Raw genomic sequence first — 17596 nt, 5'->3', positions numbered from 1 at the left:
TCCCAGATAAAACTGGTGTTGTCTGGAGGAGAAAGAGCTTGAAAGTGAAACAGAAATGAAATGAATCTTGAAAATGAGCTGTATCTGGAATTAATTGAAAAGTGTAATGGTACCACTATTGCTACAAGAGATAAATGATGCTTGGTCTAAGGTTTAAGAAAGAACAATCATCCTCATAAGGTCTTCTCCAATTTGTTGAATGGATATGATCACATCAAAATAAATGCTACAAGGATCATCTGATCAAAACAGTCTGTCTCTTTCTGCTCCAGTTGGTAAAAAAAAAAAAATTAAAATAAAAAAACTGTTAGCAAAGTGTGTCTTTCTCCAATCTGCTCCTCTTCATTGAGCAGGCTCAAAAGCAGTAATTTATTAACACTATCACAACAACAACAAAAATACTTCCAGCAGAACACCAACACACCAAAATGTAGTGGTAGTTTCAAAATGCACCTGAGTACAGCAGTACTGACCCTAAATAACTTCAGAATCTCTGTGCAAGGTTCACCAAAGATCCCACCCCAATAAAACACCAATCCAAAGCTACAGACATGAAAAGCCTTCACTCTGAACTGTCATTAAATACCAAGGGTGAGTTCAGCTCAGACAACACCTGGAGGTTGGACTGGTTTTGATTATTAATAAAAGAAATACAACCACTGCCTCTTTCAAAAGAGTGATTTAATTTCCTCTCCAAAAACTGCATTTGGAAATAAGAAAAAAAAAAAAAAAAAAAAAAAAAGGAATATTTTTTTCAACAAAGGTATTGCACAGTACCATTTTCCATTCCATGAGAAACTTGGCATTCAAGGCTGGCATTAATTTTGCAAAGTCTGGTTCCAGCTTTGCCAGTGCCTTCTCCACATGGCTGAGTACATCCCTGTCTGTGCCTCTCCCAAAAGTGCAGATTTTCTCCTCAGAACAAGTGATGTATTGTTGTCAGAATTCCATGCAGATTGAAGCAGCCCCCCAGAGCCAGAGCACTTGCAAACTTTGTGCTGTTTCTGAATTTGGGCTACAGTTATCACAGCAATACAGGGAGGAGAAATTGAAAATGTTTTTCTTCAACTGCCTATTGTTTGGGTAGTTTGTGTCTATCAAAATGCATCTGTGCTTCCCATTAGCTTCACAGCTGAACTAAAAATATCCTTCATGACTATAAAACACAATGCAAGACACAGAATTAATCCTGTATGGTTCTGCATGCACTGGGCAATCCAAATGCACACAAAACCACAGAATTAAATGAGTAACACCACAGCACTTTGGTAACTTTACTCTGTTTGTTGTGAAAAAAAATTTAAAGGGTACAGAGGGGTGGGGAAATAGGATAAGACACTGACATTGCTTTTCAAATATTATGGCACTCAAAAGGACTCGTTCTGCAGAGCTGTTAATTTTCCTGTGTTGTTCACCCAGGTACAAGAATTTGCTTGTTTAACAATGTCTGCATTCAAAGCTGTTATCTCTCGAGCAGAGTCTCAGATTTTCAGAGACAAGGTGCTCAGATGTCAACAGCAGAGGGAGGATGGATGAGATTTGAGATGTTCCAGGCACAAGGGGAGGCAGTGCTCCTTTGAAGGCAGCATCCCTTCTCCCTCTCTGGAATAACCAGATCCCCCATCATCTCCTGACATGTCTGCCTTCTGGATCTTTGCTGTAGCAAGCAGACCAGCTTATCCTATTTCCCCAATATCCATCAAAGGCAGCTTTATTCAAATCAGTGCCTAACAGGAGCAGGGAGGCAAAAGGAGCCTCAGCAGGTGCTGCTGTAGGTGTTTCAGCAGTGCTGGCACCTCAGAGCAATTACAAGATTACCAAGTGCTGCAATTCTCTGATAAGATGATAGCTACCATGTTTTAATTTAATTAAAATAGAAGAGAACATGAAAGATGGTGGTAGGAAAGAAGAACAAGCATAAAGAAGAATATTTTATCTTCATACCTTTCCTAGGTCTGTTTCATTTCTTCCTCTTTTCTTGCCCTCTATTAATTTTTTGCTCCATCTTACACACAGCAATAGTATCTCTTGAAAAGGCAGGAGAGCAGAGCAAGGATGGAAACAACTTTAAGTTTCTCCTTCTTAAACACTGCCCTGGTTCTGATTTTCCTCCCATTTCTCTTCTTTATCACCAGCAAATACTGGCTTTGTAAATAACGAGGTGGGAATTTGAAGCTAAGCCCTTGTAGCAGGGAAAGCTTGCTGTAAGATATTAGTAAGAGCAAACCTTTCTTTTTCAGATGGCCCAGGGGTATTTTCCTAGACAGCTGGCCCAGTTACCATGGAAAACAGAAGAGCTGGAGGGCAGGCACAGGAGGAAAATGAGAGAGACCTACATGAAATTGGCTTGCTGAAATTCATCTCTGCTTCAGACACCTTGCTGGGAGTAGATTTAGAGTTTCATCCAGGTTTAAAAGTCCTGAGCTCTGCTGAGGAACCAGGTCTGAACAGACTTTTGGATAAAGTGAAATCCCTTTTAATGAACCCCTAAGCAAGGAGGTGTTGCTTCTTAAGCTTTTACCAAGGAAATCTTACACCAGCGTCTGCAGATTAAACTGAATTTTAACCTTAGGGTTTAAATCCATAGATTTTCATGTCAGAAGAATTTAAGGCAGATATAAGAATGAAAATCCATCCTGAATTTTATTTGATAGGTAACCTTGGCAAAATTAGTTTATTTCTCTGCGCTTCTGTTTTCCTTTTCAAAAGAGGAAAGATTTATTTCTCACAGGCTCTCCACAGAATGCTGTGTTTGTTTCTGAGCTGTTTTTATGCCAGAGGTAAATGCCATGGCAAAAAGGTCTTTTTAATAACATTGCCCCCTCCTTCCCACCTGGGAAACCATCTCACCAGCACCTTTCAATCATATGGGAGAAAATAACAGCCCCAGGCATCTTTTTTTGCTCATAAGAAAAACAGAATTAAGATTCAGTTGTTGTGATGAAAAGTCCAGGTCTGGTTCCAAGATTCACAATGACATTTGTGGAAGTATTATTGCAGCAAGCAGATGTCATATTTCCAAATGTCCTGAGTCAGGTGAAGAGTGGAGCAGTCACTGCACTGGCAGAATAAATATAGATCAGCATCTGACACACAAAATGCTCCTGGGACTTTGAAGCTCCCTGGCTCTGGCAACAACTGAAGCTTTGAATTGATGCAAAAAAGATGAAGAATGGGGCATCCTTTGACTGAGGCTCCATTTTTATGCTATGACCAAGCTGAGAGACACACAACAAAGAACTGAAGTTTAACAATTTGCCAATGTGTCTTCTCCAAATCGCTTCCTCAAGCTGCCCTACCCACTAAAGTACAGACAGGAGATCTCAGGGCTGTGTGAGTCACTCAGAAGCTGCTGCCTCTGAGAAAAGTTTAATTTAATTAAAGTGCTTCTCCTGATAGAAATCATCCATCACCCCCAATGACTGACACTGTGGAGCAGGTTAAGCAGAAGAATAAATACAGGCTTTTAACACCACACTCAACCAAGAAACATCCAAATCTTGTTTATTGTTTGACCTTCTCCGTGGCCAGAGCTCACAGGATAATTATTGCAAATGGCAGAGCCTTTTTTCCCAGACAGAGCCCACTTCCCTTTGTGCTGAAGCACAAACAAGGTCTTCCTTCAGATGAGGGACTGTTCTTTTCATCCAAGCCAATCAATTGTGGAAATCCCTGCTCAGTCCCTTCTTCATTAGCCAAGATGGCAGCTGCCACACTAAAGCTAATGAACCTAATTAATATCAATTCAGTAAATTACATTTTTTTGCCAGACATCATAATTTTGTACTAATCCAGACATTTATGCCAGTTGAATATCAGCTGACATAACATAATTTCTCATTTAACACTAATTGAAAACTACTGGTTTCTTATTCTAAAGAGCATTTGCTGTCACTTGTGACTTATGGCTTTTTATAAAGCTATCTTTCAAATAATATCATTGAATTTTATGTTTTCTGTCTAGCTGCAGAACCTTTATATGCAAGCATGTACCTGGTGATGTGGGCAGAATGGAATAATCAGGTAATTTCTCTTCAAAGTATTTATTTTAACAACTTTTCTTCATGTTTTCCATTATATAATTGTAAAAGGACTGACTGAAACAAATGAATAGAAGAAAAAAACTCTTCATTTAAGCAGTGTTGAACTCAGCCCCTCTAGCTATTTTTTTTTTTCCTCCTTCTAAACAATTTTGGGTTTGTTCAGCTTGCCTCAGGCTTGGTTTCTACAGATGCTACAGAAGAAAGAGCAGCAGGGTGGGAGAAGGAGCAAGAGGAGCCTGGCCACAGGATGGTGATGGATCCCCAGGACAAGAGGGTCTAAAAAAGACCCAACCCAAGGACAGGCAAGTCCTTTGGCCAGGAATATGAATAAATGTGCCAAGAGCTGCTTCTCCCAGCTCTGAGTGTCACTCTGCCCTGTCCCTTCAACCTTCAACAGAAACTGGAGGGCAATTTCTGGCAAGCACTTCAAGCCCAGCAAATATTTCAAAATTCCTGTGATGGAGATTAATTTTAGGGAAAGAAAAAAAGATTCCACATTATTCTCTATCCTGCATTTATGTACAGAATAGCAGAGATTGGGGTTTTGCCTATGGCACTGCCTGGACAAAATCCTCCTAGGAGTTTGCAGATCTGTGTTACTTACAGAACTAATTATGTCTTTTCTCCTCTTGCTTTTCTGCATCCTTCCTCCTATAAAAATATTTTGTTTGCTATCCTTTATTCCCTCAGTGATCACTCTTTGCCTGCCCAAAGAGCATTTTGTGTCACTTCAATCACTGAGAGCACAGTGAAAAGAACTGGGAACTTTGCAGCAATTTCCTCTTTTCCCAAATCACTGAGGGCTGCTCACACTTCTAGAAGAATTTCTTCTAGAAGATTCTTCTTCTAGAAGAATCTTGGGAATGAAGTGGAAGGAGGCCTTGGGGGAGCAGTTATTTTAATTTCACTGCATGACAGACTGTGAACAATTGCTGGGGGAGGCTGAACATGAAAGCTGAGCACTTATGTAAGGAGAAAAAAAAATAAATTTTAATCTACTTGCGTATAAGCCTTGCTACACAAGCTAGAAAAATCAAGTGTAAGAAGCATAAAACAGGATTTTATTGAGAGATATGTTGGAGGTGGCTTTGCTGTTTACACTGAAATACTTAGGAATCACCCTTTATGTCTAAGGATTTATACTCTGCAAACTACTTATTAGATAAGAAAGGAAATCTCATTTTTGTGGAAGAGGGAGGGTATTGATTTGAAAGGATCATCCACCTCTATATGTACCACTGTTTCTCCAGTCAAGTAAACACTTAATAACTTTGGTTACTATGTTATTATAATACCAATACTACCTCTAATACTGCCAAAAGATATTGGCTTTATTTCCTCATCTGTTTATTCACTGAGGCTTTGATCAAATTTACCAACAAATAATTTCCTATGTGTTTATGCTGCCAGCATTTTATCCCACTAAAAACCCACACTCCACTTCAAAACACTTCTTTTTTAAACTTCTTTTTGAACTTTTTCCCCTTAACAGAAGGTTTTCCCTCAAGTAACAGCCAGCAGTGAACTGCAGCCAGCAAAACACTGCAGAGGTGAGATACCAATGGAATTCCAAAAATTACTATGCCTAAAAAAAAGATGGTCTTAAAATCTGCATTGCAACTTTTTTAAGTGAATTGGAAGCAAGCTGCTGACTTGGTTCAGAATGGATGGGAAGATTTACAGCAATGGGCAGGGGAGAGAAAGCTGAAGGAAAATTCAGCTTTCAGCAGAGATGCCCATGGCTTGCATAACCCATTGGAAAGAAGAATAATCTTAATTCTTTTAGATTCACTGGTCAGTTCCTGTTTAATTCAAGGGTCCAACTCACATCAGCTCAACCAGAAGAGCTCTTGGCCAAGAAAACACTGAGGGGACAATGTGGGACAATATTCCCTTGAATAATTCTCTTAGTTAGGAGGAGGTCACTACAACACCACAGCAAAAAGAGCCCCACAAAGGCTGAGGAAATAAATTTCATTTTATATAATTGTAATTATTAATCATTAAAATAATTAAAAACAGACACACACACGACTATGTTACTTAAGTCCTTTGTCAGTGACTCATCAGATTTTCTTATATTCACATATTTATTTTTTCTAAAAAGCTGTAATTTTTAAGAGCAAGGGAAAAATAACTCTTATGATTAAATGTTTCTCTAATTCTCAGAATTAAGGAAGGACCAAATTAGCACAAAAACAGGAACAGGCATCTTTTGTATTTACATTTATGTCATTTTAATGGCCTGGTGGGGTTTTCAGCCTGCTCTGTACAGCTATTTAGGAAGTTCATTTAATAATTAGCAGGCTCCATAACTTGAACTGTCAGAGAAAGATATGATAATGCAGGAAGAAAGAGAACTGCAGGATGGTCATCTGTTTAATGCTCAGATAATTAAGAGTGTTGGACAAATGAATATCTGCTTGATTTATTCCTTATTTTCAACTCTAAGTTATGATTAACATAGACCAGTTTTGACAGTAAAAAATATATTTGCTTTAGGAAAATATGAAGCAATTGTTCCAGTGCTGGAGCTCTGAGTGAAACAGTGGTAATGATTTTGGAGAAGAAGATATTTTTAAACTTTTATACATTGCTGCATTCTTCTTGTTTCTTATAGTTCTTTCTTTTTTTTTTTTTTTGTGTATACAGAAAAAAAAAATGTTCTAGCCATGAAATCAATAGTCTGATTCACATTGTTTCCAGCGTGCTGGATTCCACTGAACTCCTTTTTAATCTCACATTCTTATTTTTCTACAAGATGTGGACTTGGAAAAGACAGGAGGCTACTTGTCAGTCAACCTGCAGCTCAGAAATGTCAAAAATTGGGAAAGTTCCCCAAAGTTTAAGTGACTTGCAAGACAAGCTACACAAGGACATTTTGTTTTCAGAAAGGTTTTCTCACCAGGTTTCTTACCCCTTAAGTAATTTGCTAAAAGCAGTTTAATTCCAGGGAATGGGGGAAACTGGGACAATTCTCCATGCCTCATGGACATTTGGGGGAAAATGGGGATTTGCACTGGAAACTAAAGAGGAAGAAGACAGCAGACAGTCATTTTTCTCCTGAGTATAAAAAATAGAGTTGAGGAAAAGGCACATGAACTAACCATGTTTCCCTCTCCACTGAACCCTAGATATAATTTCTAATTTTGCAGGAAATCTACCAGCTCTTAGAGCATAGTTAAGAACTCCAGACTGGATATTTTATATCCAGTATAACTGTGCTTAATATTAGTAGAAATTGTCTTAGGCAGGGTTCAGGCACTGTGGAAAAATGGCTCACTAAAGGTGGTTCCTCTTTATTTGAAAGATATGCTCATTAAGCACATTATCCTACTCATTTCAGTAAAACAAACACATTAATAATTCTCTTTTATCTCCCCTAACACTCCCAGAGACCATGCAGGTATGAAAGTATTATTTATGCTCTCCCCAACCCCACACTTCATCAACCAAATGACTACATTTCAAATTGTTTTCTTTCCTTTGCAAAGAAATCTTTGGTTTAAGGGATCTGAACCAGTTAAACTGTAAATAAAAGCTCAGTTCATCCATCATTACTAAAGAGGGGAAAAAAAATAAAAAAGAAAACTACACAAGTTTGATTTTCAGATCACAGGGCAGATGTAGAGACATCAGAAAGTCACATTTTTTCTGAGAGCCTTGAGGTAACAGCACAGCAAACAGAATAATTCAAAAATACAATAAGAGGATCCTTTATGTTGGAGGGTAGGTGGTGAATGGCAATTTCTGCCAGGCCTGGTACATCTCCATAATCATGAAAAAACAATTCAGACTGATATAAAAATGGGTAAGAGATAAATTTTTAACACACATGAGAATCCTGACAACTCCAGGACAACTCAGGGAAATTACAAAATTTGCTATCCTCTTTTCAAAATGAACCAATGTTTGTAAATTTTGGGGAAAAGCTATTTTTTGCTCAAACAAAAAGATGCTGAAAAACCAAGAATCCTCCTTAAGGGAGCAGAACTTCTCCCTCTTCCTCCTGCCCAGGGGCAGGATGCAGGCAGGGATAAGTGGATCTTTTATAAAAGTGCTGAAAGGAAAGGAGAAAAACTTGGTTTTTCTCTTGATTTTGTACCAAAAAGAGGGTTTATCCCCAATGGGATCATGGATAAATGTCACTGTGACAGAAAATGACTGTGGTAGCAATGACAAATGGTCTTACCAGTTAAACTGGGGGTCACTGGGATGCTCTGCAGAGGATTCAGCAGGAGTTCCACCAGAGGACTTCCAAGACTCCACTCAACCTTGAGCACCTTAACAGAAAAATTGTAATAAATATCAATTTTATGCCAAACCAGCCAGAAATAACCCAGTGGTGAGTTTGAACAGAGCAGTGAGACACATGGAGTTTGCTCTGGCAAAAAAATTCAATGCACAAAGAATTACCAGCAGCTGTGAGACACTGACCACACCCTAATTCTGTGCTAACGTGCAGAACAACATCAAATTATCTTCCCCCACTTAAAACTATCACTGCTGTATTGAGTTTTTGATCTGGATTGGAAAATAAACTTATTTTAGATCAGATGCTGAGGAAGGTGAAAGGTCACAGCAGTTTGTGAAGGTTTTGCCTCACAGTAGTGGATTACATGAATAAATTCATAAATGCATGTTCCTCTTACAATGTCTTAACCAAGCTGAAAGTATCAAAAAATATTTTAAGTTATTGATCTGGACTTCCTTGGTTATCAATTTCCTCTTACCTGAGGCAGCTGTGGGAGGTATTCTAATAATTCATCAATTTTCTATTGGCTGGACTGTGAATATCTTGATCTGGAAAATTAGAGCAAAACAAATTGGTATCATTAAGAGCTACCAGAACTCAGAAACTCTCCTGAGCTCTCACTGATAAGATGTAAGAAAAACTGATTTTCTCTCAAAATGGAACAAGAAAAAAAAAATCTATTAATTTGCTTTATTGTAACAAGAAACACACCACAGATTATTTAATTTAATTGACTGTTATAGAGCTACACAGGAGAAAAAATGCCAAAAACTTAATCCTCAAATACCTTATTGAATTTGAACTACCACATACTGTAATTTCCCAAAATATGAAATAAATTACAGACCTCTTGCTGCTCTTTCTTACCTGGAATAGGAAATTTCTGAACCATATGAACTTTTAACAGTCACTGGAAGACTTTATTTGTTCTGAGCAACACAAAAGCTTGACATTTCCCATAAAAAATAATAATAATAAAAAAATTCATTACAGTAATTTATTCCCAAATCAGCTCTTTTGTTTTCTGTCATAACACAATCAAAAAGGCTTTTTAAACAAAAGCAGTTTTGAAATTAAAAACATGGGTTGGGTATTTTTAAGATTTTAATGTGTGAAATTTGGTAAAAAAAAATTAACACCTTCCCCAGAAAGGCTCCAAGTCAGTGAAACAACATTTCTGATGAGAAAATATTTGAGAATTGGCATAAACTACATTCACAACTAATTCTGGCTGGTTTTCTAATGGAGCTCTCATAATAAAAATGATAAAAGAGCAAAACACAGTGTGGCAGCAGTGATGATGCAGAAAAAGGCTGAATAATGTAGATTATAGAAATATTTTTCTTCTAAAAAGAATGAAATTTTGATGTAACCTGGTTGAACTAAACTGGCTCTTAACAGGTTTTCTCTCTTCTAAAAGAAAAGGACACAAAGTATGCAGTGTCTCTTTTAATATTTGAAAGCCAAAGGTTTTTTAAGAATCTCTTTTGAAAATATAGAAATGATTTCTACCCTTTGATGTTTTGTAATTGTGACATTGATCATGAAAGTTTGAAATGCTGTAGAACTCACTGTAACACAGGTAAGAATTAATAAATATCTGAGTTTAACCACAAAATGCCATCTCTCAAGTTTTTAATCCCAAATCTGAATTAGAATTAACTGGAGGCCATCTAATAAAAATGAGGATATTTTGATTAGAAAAAAAAAAAAAAAAAAAAAAAAAAAAAGCAATGTGACCCAGGTCTGGTTTTATTATTTTGTTGTCTGATGTTTTTAATATGGTTTATAATTCTTTATATAACACTGAGAGGGTCTCAATGGGGAGAGGAGGAATGCATTATAAATAAATTATCATCCTGGGCCCAAATTAGATCTTTTGCAAGGTTTATTTTATTTTTTTTTACTTATTTATTCTAGGCAACCTATCAGGAATGAGAATTTAATTCACACAGCTATTTAGAAGAAAATCTATTTGAAGGAGGACTACATTAAAAAAAAAAAAAAATCCCTTCCATATCATCCACACAATGCCATGAGAGAAAAACTCCTATATTTTTTTTTTTTCCTGCTAGGCAAAGAATGAGAAAATTATTTTAATGCCAAACTTTGCAGAAAATTCAGCAGCTAACATTTGATTTATTTAGAGTTGATTTGATCTAAATTAAAACCAGAGTTAAGTTTAAGTTACAGGAGATGTGATTAGGGCACTGTGGTGAAATACTTGCAGGGCAGTTTTGTTCAAACATGGCTCTTGTCATTGTTTTTGAATAAAATTTTGGTCATTTATTGGCCTTGGTGACTAAACTGTTTCCTTAAGCCTGGAAATCTTGAGGCTTAGTTCAGCCTTTTGTACAGAATGGGCAATTAGCACATTTTTTTAACTACCTGACAAATTTTTAATCCCTAGATGTAATACCCATTGCTTTTTTTTTTTAATTTCAGTGTTGTTCAGGGCCACAGATACAAGTACAATATTGAATTTGTATTGACATATTGTACACAGGCACAGCATTTAATTCCATTTGTATTTGAGCAAACATTTAACATCCTCAGAAACACTGGAGTTACAGCAAACTCTTATGAACTCAAATAATTATATGCTTTTCACACTTGCATACACCAGTTTATTTGATACAAGCCAATAAAAGGGTTTAGAAGCAGATCAGAATAAATAAAAAAACCCTTCACATGATTGGAAAATATGTCATCTTGTAGTCTGGGACTTAATTATGGCTGGAAGGATTTTTGTTTTTTCCCCCCCAGTGGATAATCTTGCAAATGTTTGAGTTGAATCAAATCTGATTTTAGTAATCCATAAATTAGTCTTGATGAGAGGACAAAATAATTGATTTTTTGACTCTAACTCAGTGCAAGAGAAATCACTTCAGGCCTAAAAAAAAGAGCTTTATATCTGGATATTAGAGGGGAGCTTTCAGTCCAGGCTTGCTGCAATGAAAATGCAATTATTTTTTTACACATGCTGAAAACTCAAAGTCTTGAAGGGGAGCTCCTCTGTCTTCATCCATTTTTTGAAGGATTTCAACTGATAGAATTCCTGACATACAGGCTCTGATTTTCCCCTCAACAAACAACTTATTGTTTGAAATAATTAAATTTATAGATAATAAAAAAATGTTTTATTGGTGCTTCTTTCAAAAACAAAGCAGGGAGCCAAATTCTTTGCTGATGGATACCTCATGTAATCTCTGCAGTTTAATTGTTCTCCCAGAGTACTCCACAACACAGCCCAGGGCTTCTCCTGTATTTGTTCCAGGTTTACACACATCAGAAACATCACAGCCTCTACAAAAAAATAAACAATATGTAAATGATATTTGAGTTTAGTCCTCAGTTACACATCACATTTTGCAGGAGTTCCAATGTTCCCCTCACAGCTTGTCTCACAATTTGGATTCTCCCAAGTTATCAAACTCTTTTGCTCTCATTAAACTCAATTAAACCATTTTATCTCAACACCCTTTTTACAGTTTTGTCCTCCCCTCTCCACATGATGCCAGTGATTGACAACCACCCATTTTTTAACTTTTAGGTAGATTATTAGATCTCCCTTGAGACTTGAAAATGTTCCTGTACCAGTTGAATTTGGAGCTGGATGAGCAAAGATGACAATAAGGTTTAGAAATAAGGACAGCTTCCACTCTTTGATTTTTTTTTTTTTTTTTTTTTTTTTGCACAAATAGCCAGGCAGGGGCTATTTGTGTAGCTGTACCTTTCAGCTCAATCAGATTCACAAAGAAAACCAAGCACTGCTGAGGTGCCCTGTGCATCTGGGAAACTCTTGGGATTTCAGCATCTGCCAGTGGAAAGCTGGCTGCAAATGAGAAATGGATGAGCATTTCATTTTTTACAGCTTCACTTGAATTTTATTAAGCCCTGTGCTGGAATATATTTATCAGGTAAGTGCAACTGCTCCATTTTCTACATTTTCTGGCAAATGATGATCTCTGAGGAGAACAATGCAGCCTTTCACAAGCTTTCTTTTAAAGCAGACTCATATCATACCACTTATTTCTGCATTTCCCTTCACATTTTAAGTTCTGTTGCATTTTCAGTCCATGAAGTGCATGTTATTAAGTCTGGCAGAAACAAGGAAATCTGAACTAGCAAACTGGAATGAAAATACCAACTGAAAACAAAAAACCTTTTGAGTGTACAGAATATCATGGCATTGATGGATGAAATTAGACAGAAAATATGGAAGAAATGTTTAAAAGACAGGGAAATTTTGTGAGGCACTTGAAATATTTTAAAAACAATTAGACAGGAAGAGGGGAAGAAACTACTACAACAATGATTAAGGTATATTTAGTTTAAAGCTAAGGTAAGCAGGACTTGGTGATTTTTTCCATCCTTTGAGGGCTTCTAAATAAAACACAGTGTGAGTGTATGAAGGTTAGAAAATGGTAAGGACTAAAGTAAAGCACAGAAAGATAACAAATACCAGCAGTAAAAAGGACACTGCATTTTTATAATTATAAAAAAAATAGAAAAGTGACTCTTCATTGTGAGAGGACAGGTGAACCCTTCCCAACCCCACCCATTGCAAAGGTCAGGGCACATTCACTGGATTTTGCTTGGGCTGATTGACTGGCAGAGAAATCTGTTTCATTTACTCACATAATTTAGCATTTCAGTGATGCTCACAGAGATTTTTTATGAGAAATTCTGACTGAAACAACTAAGAATAAGTGTAAGATGTCATGGAGACCATATGGTGAACCATATCCTAGGACAAGAGTAGGAAGAAGTTAAAAAGAAGTTTCCATTTGAAACCTGTATGATCTAGAAGGTGCTTGCCACCCCAGAGACAAACTTATCTGTCACATTAAAATGAAGATTAAACCATGGAAAACATGATTATTTAGATTAAGCTTCCTGACTAGAAAGCACATTTATGCACAGAAGGCATGCAATATTCTACAGAGTTCTCTTCTACTACAGCATTCTGCTGTGCTAACTCCATATTTACTGCCAAGAAAGCTAAAAATGGCTAAAAGCATTAAAAAAAAAAAAAAATTCATCACATTCTTCTGCTTAAAAGGAAGAGTTGTCTGCTCCTAGCAATGCATACACCTCCCTCAAAGTTATCACTAAATTTCATGTATATTAAGCATAAGCTCTATCAGTAACATGTTCTGGTTGCTCTAAACAAACTCAAAGCACTGGCCTGCTAAGAGCACATCATAAATGATGGCACTGCTAACCCTGCCTCTGCTTTCTTTCTGTCACAAGGAAATTCTGAGTGAACAAGTGCACTGGTGTTATTTCCCTGGCTAGTGTGCCATGCAATGTGGATACAGCAATAGAAACTCATTAAAGCTTGGCTTTTTATCAAACTCAATAAGCAAAATCAACAGCAAAAAACACAGGGCACCAAGAAGCTGCTCTGAGTGGGAGGGACCATCTCTCTAAATTCTGCCTTAAGGATAGTTTTATATTTCAGGCAACAGCTGATAACCATCCTACCCTGAAATTAGAGCTAAGAGCATAAAATCTCTTTCCAAATTCCCCCTCCCATCCTCTCCATTGCCTCTTGATTGATTAAAGAAACATGAGCAGTTTTTTAAATTCCTTTTTTGCAAGCACTGGCTTCTAGAGCTCTAAGAATCAAAGCACTTTGTCTGAGTAGTGGGTTCAAGGCTGCAGCTGAATTTATCACTGCAATGTACCATGACTGTGTTTTTCTTTTAACAAAGTTCCACTGCATAGATGCACTGCATGTTGTCATTTGCCTGCAAAGAGGAAGAGAATAAGCAAGAGACACTGAGAACCCTTCCTAAAGGGTGAGCACAGATTCAGGTTCTCCTAAATACACTGCAAAGTGAAATCCCACCAAAGAAAGCATCCACAGTCTGGACTGACTGCAAACTCTTGGTCTCTTTTTTGGAATTGATAAATTGATGCACAGAAATAAAGCAGTATAGAGCTAAGCTGCAGATCTCCTTACTTTAGGATACATTATAAGCTGATCATTTATGGAAAATTAATTTTCATCTGGAAAAAAATGCAAGAGGGTTCTTGAAACAAAAAATATCTGAGGAAGTGTCCTTACCCATGGTTTGATAGTGATGGTAACACAAGTCCTTAAAATAGACAGGAATATGTGAAGAGCATTTATTTTGTATTCTACTCATGTTTTATATGAACTTGGATCTTTCAGGCATGTCTCAGCAATCACAAGAAATCAGAGAGCTGTTTGGTGGATGATAGAAGGGAGGAATTGAGTTGATGAGTTGTCAGTGCCAAACATGAAACAGGAGAGAGTTGAATGAATGTTCAAACCAGCTCAGTTAAAGAGTCTGTGATCCAAAGTCAGTGAGGGTAAGGGGGGGATAAGGTTGGATCCTAGCCAGTGCTACTGTGCTTTGTTCAAAATGATAGAAAACTGAGAAATAGACAACTAAGAGAAGAAGCTTCCGAAAGCCATTTATATGGAAAGTACTTCTCTCCTTCAACCCACTCTGTCAATTTGCATGTATCCATGTGTCTCAGCAGTTAAACCAGTGACCCAGATATTTTTGGAACTAGGCATCTTTAAGGAAGATGTTTCTGTGTTTCTGAAGGTTAACTTGCCAGTTGTCCATGCACCAACAAAATATTATCAATATGAGGACAGATTGTTTTTTTCCTTAAGAGGATTTGTTCTGTGATCCACAACTCCTTTCTGCAGTATTACCATGGTGTAGCCAGATGGAATAAAGGGCACAGGGCTCCCATTCCCACTGAGGAGCTGGGCACAGGCTGAATGTGAAACCCTCCCTGAAGCACCTGAAAAACTGATAGTCTGCACCACACCCTCGTGCAGAGCTGCATCTTCAAAGAACAACCTTCCCTTGCAGAAATGCCACCCAGACACAAACAAAATTGGGCAGAAGGTGTGATCAACAGCCTGGCATGCTCTGACAAACCCCATCACATTCTCTTTCTACTCTAAAGCCTACAAGGCAACACACTGGACACATACTCTTTTCTACATGCATCTTGGATAAATTAGAATTGGATCCTAATAATTTAATCATGATCTGATCTGTCAGGATCTTGGCTTCCACCATTCCCACTACACATAAAAAAAGACATGTATGCAAAGATGTGAAACTGCTAATAGTTCAGACAGAAACATGGGTTACAGGTATTCTTAGGAAATTGCATCCAGAGAAAATAATCAGTTTTAGATTATTAAACATCTCTTGTTAACAATATGGCAGTAAATGTATCAAGTCACAGTATATTTCCCAAGAAAATCCTTAAAGGAGGTTTATTTTTTTTTTTCCAAAGGTACAGCACGAAACTGAGATTGTAAAACTGGTGCAGCTTGTGCTTACCCAAGACAAGCACCAGCTTGATAAAACAAATTGGTTCAAGCATTTCATCTGCATGTGTAATGTTTTTACAGGTCACTTAATGCAGAATACCTCCCAAGTTTTTGGGGGGAATGCAACTGCTGACACAGATTGAGTCCCCTGACAGCTGTTACATCACAGGCAGGAATATCTCCAGCATCAACAGTGTCCTGACAAACAATCAGCAGAGGGGGTGGAACATAAGGCACCACGACAGAATTGATTCAACTGACTTCAAAAACTTCTGCTTCAGAAAGATAGGTTACACGTGGGACTGTGAGTATTTACATAGATTACTGTATAATCTAGAGAGATATTCCAGCCCTCCTTATCTCCATTGTTCACCTCAGTCTGCACAGTAGTTTCAAGTTATGGAGTGCTACATAAGTTATAAGTATTTGACTGATCACCTCTTACCAGAAACTGTCTGAATCTGCTCTAGAGAATAAAATTCTCTTTCCATTAGCCTGAGAAATAGCAAACCTTTCCAGCCAAGGAGACACAACCGGCACACTCAAGAGCTGCAGCTCCATTTTCACTTGGACCCAGAGAGAAACAACAGCACAGCCAGTGACCCAAACACGGACAGTGTGCAGAGAAAACTGAATTAACCAGGATGATCCTGCCCTTTCTCCTCATCTCCTGCACGGGTGATTTTCCCTTACCTGAAAAGCAGCAGCCCCAGTGGCTGCAGAGGGCTGGAAAATGCCCAGGTGCTCAGCAAGGTGTGCATTTCTGGCTGCTGCAGGAGTTGGGATAAAACCACCAGATCCCCCTCTGCTGCTCTCAGAGCCTGCAAAAAAAAAAAAAAAAAAAAAAAAAAAAAAGATCAGAAATGCAGTTAGAAATTAAAACCACCTGAAGCTCTGTGTAGCAACAAACTTTATTGCACAGAGGGGCCAAGTCACACAGTACATTGCTTTTCAGCTAAGTCCATGTTTTCCTTGGGGTAGGATATCATTTTCTGCAGAGCAGCTTTTATAAGAAAAGTGATACTTATATTCTGGATCTGTCAGCCTTAGGTCATATAAAAATGAAGTGTCAAAAGACACACACACATATATATATGATTATTTCACATTCCAAGCACTTTCAATTTTCCTCTCTGCTCCCTTGTTGGTGTTTGTTTGTTTTACTGGTTGAATTTTTTTTTTTACAAAGATGGTACAGCAGTCACTGGGTAAATTATTGGTAGATGCACCTACTAAAAATTCTCTAACTTTCATAACTAGACACACAACACTCCAAGTCACAGCTTCCATTCCTGCCCTTTTTGTGACTCTTCAATTCAGGTGTGTCTATTTTTAACATATCTGCTTTTAAAATAATGTTTAGGCACATCTGTGCACATAGACAAAAATATGAGCACAGGTACACACATGCAGAGTGTGATTACCCCTAGTGCTGATATGAGTTTGGAAAAGGGAAAAAAGCTGTCAGGAATGTCTACATCTGTTTGGAAAACCTACCTCGCCATGCTTTACTGTAATAAAAAATTAAAAAATAATAAAAGAAAAAGATAACTCACAGAGATATTAGATATCTAAATGTCATATTGATAAAATAGTCATCACACCATATTTCACCACAGTGAGAAATGTCTCAGAATAATTTCTGTCTTATGTCATCTGATTTGTCTACAATTCAGATGTCTTTGCCTCATGCATATTGAATCTCAGGTTTTGACACATCAGAAAATAAGAAAATAAATTTCCCTGGAGAGACAAGCTCAGACAACAGTCTTAATTTGATATCAGAGCCTACAAAAGCAAACTCAGAAAGAGCAAACTGATCTCTAGTTCATACAAATAATTACTCAAATCAGGAAGAACATTGGTTTTCTTGATCATATTTGACCAAGCTGGTGATGCATCTAGTTAATAGCATAACAATTGTGACTTTAAACAAAACTAAATATTTCAGAATGAGGTGAG

General features: G+C 37.4%; 1 protein-coding gene across 1 annotated transcript in view; it reads right to left on the bottom strand.

The window, feature by feature from the left end:
* Positions 1-17596, bottom strand: part of PIK3C2G (phosphatidylinositol-4-phosphate 3-kinase catalytic subunit type 2 gamma) — a gene marked incomplete at both ends in the record, with an annotated part of 93862 nt that overhangs the window by 45013 nt on the left and 31253 nt on the right. Inside the window, 2 exon segments of the mRNA XM_079303089.1 lie at positions 8236-8326; positions 8777-8818. Of these exon segments, the coding sequence (XP_079159215.1) occupies positions 8236-8326; positions 8777-8818 (133 nt within the window).

Source organism: Erithacus rubecula (assembly GCF_903797595.1).
Source record: "Erithacus rubecula genome assembly, chromosome: 4".
Classification (NCBI taxonomy): Eukaryota; Metazoa; Chordata; class Aves; order Passeriformes; family Muscicapidae; genus Erithacus; species Erithacus rubecula.
The sequence above is the reverse complement of the archived record's forward strand: the minus strand, read 5'-3'. Positions and strand labels throughout refer to the sequence as shown.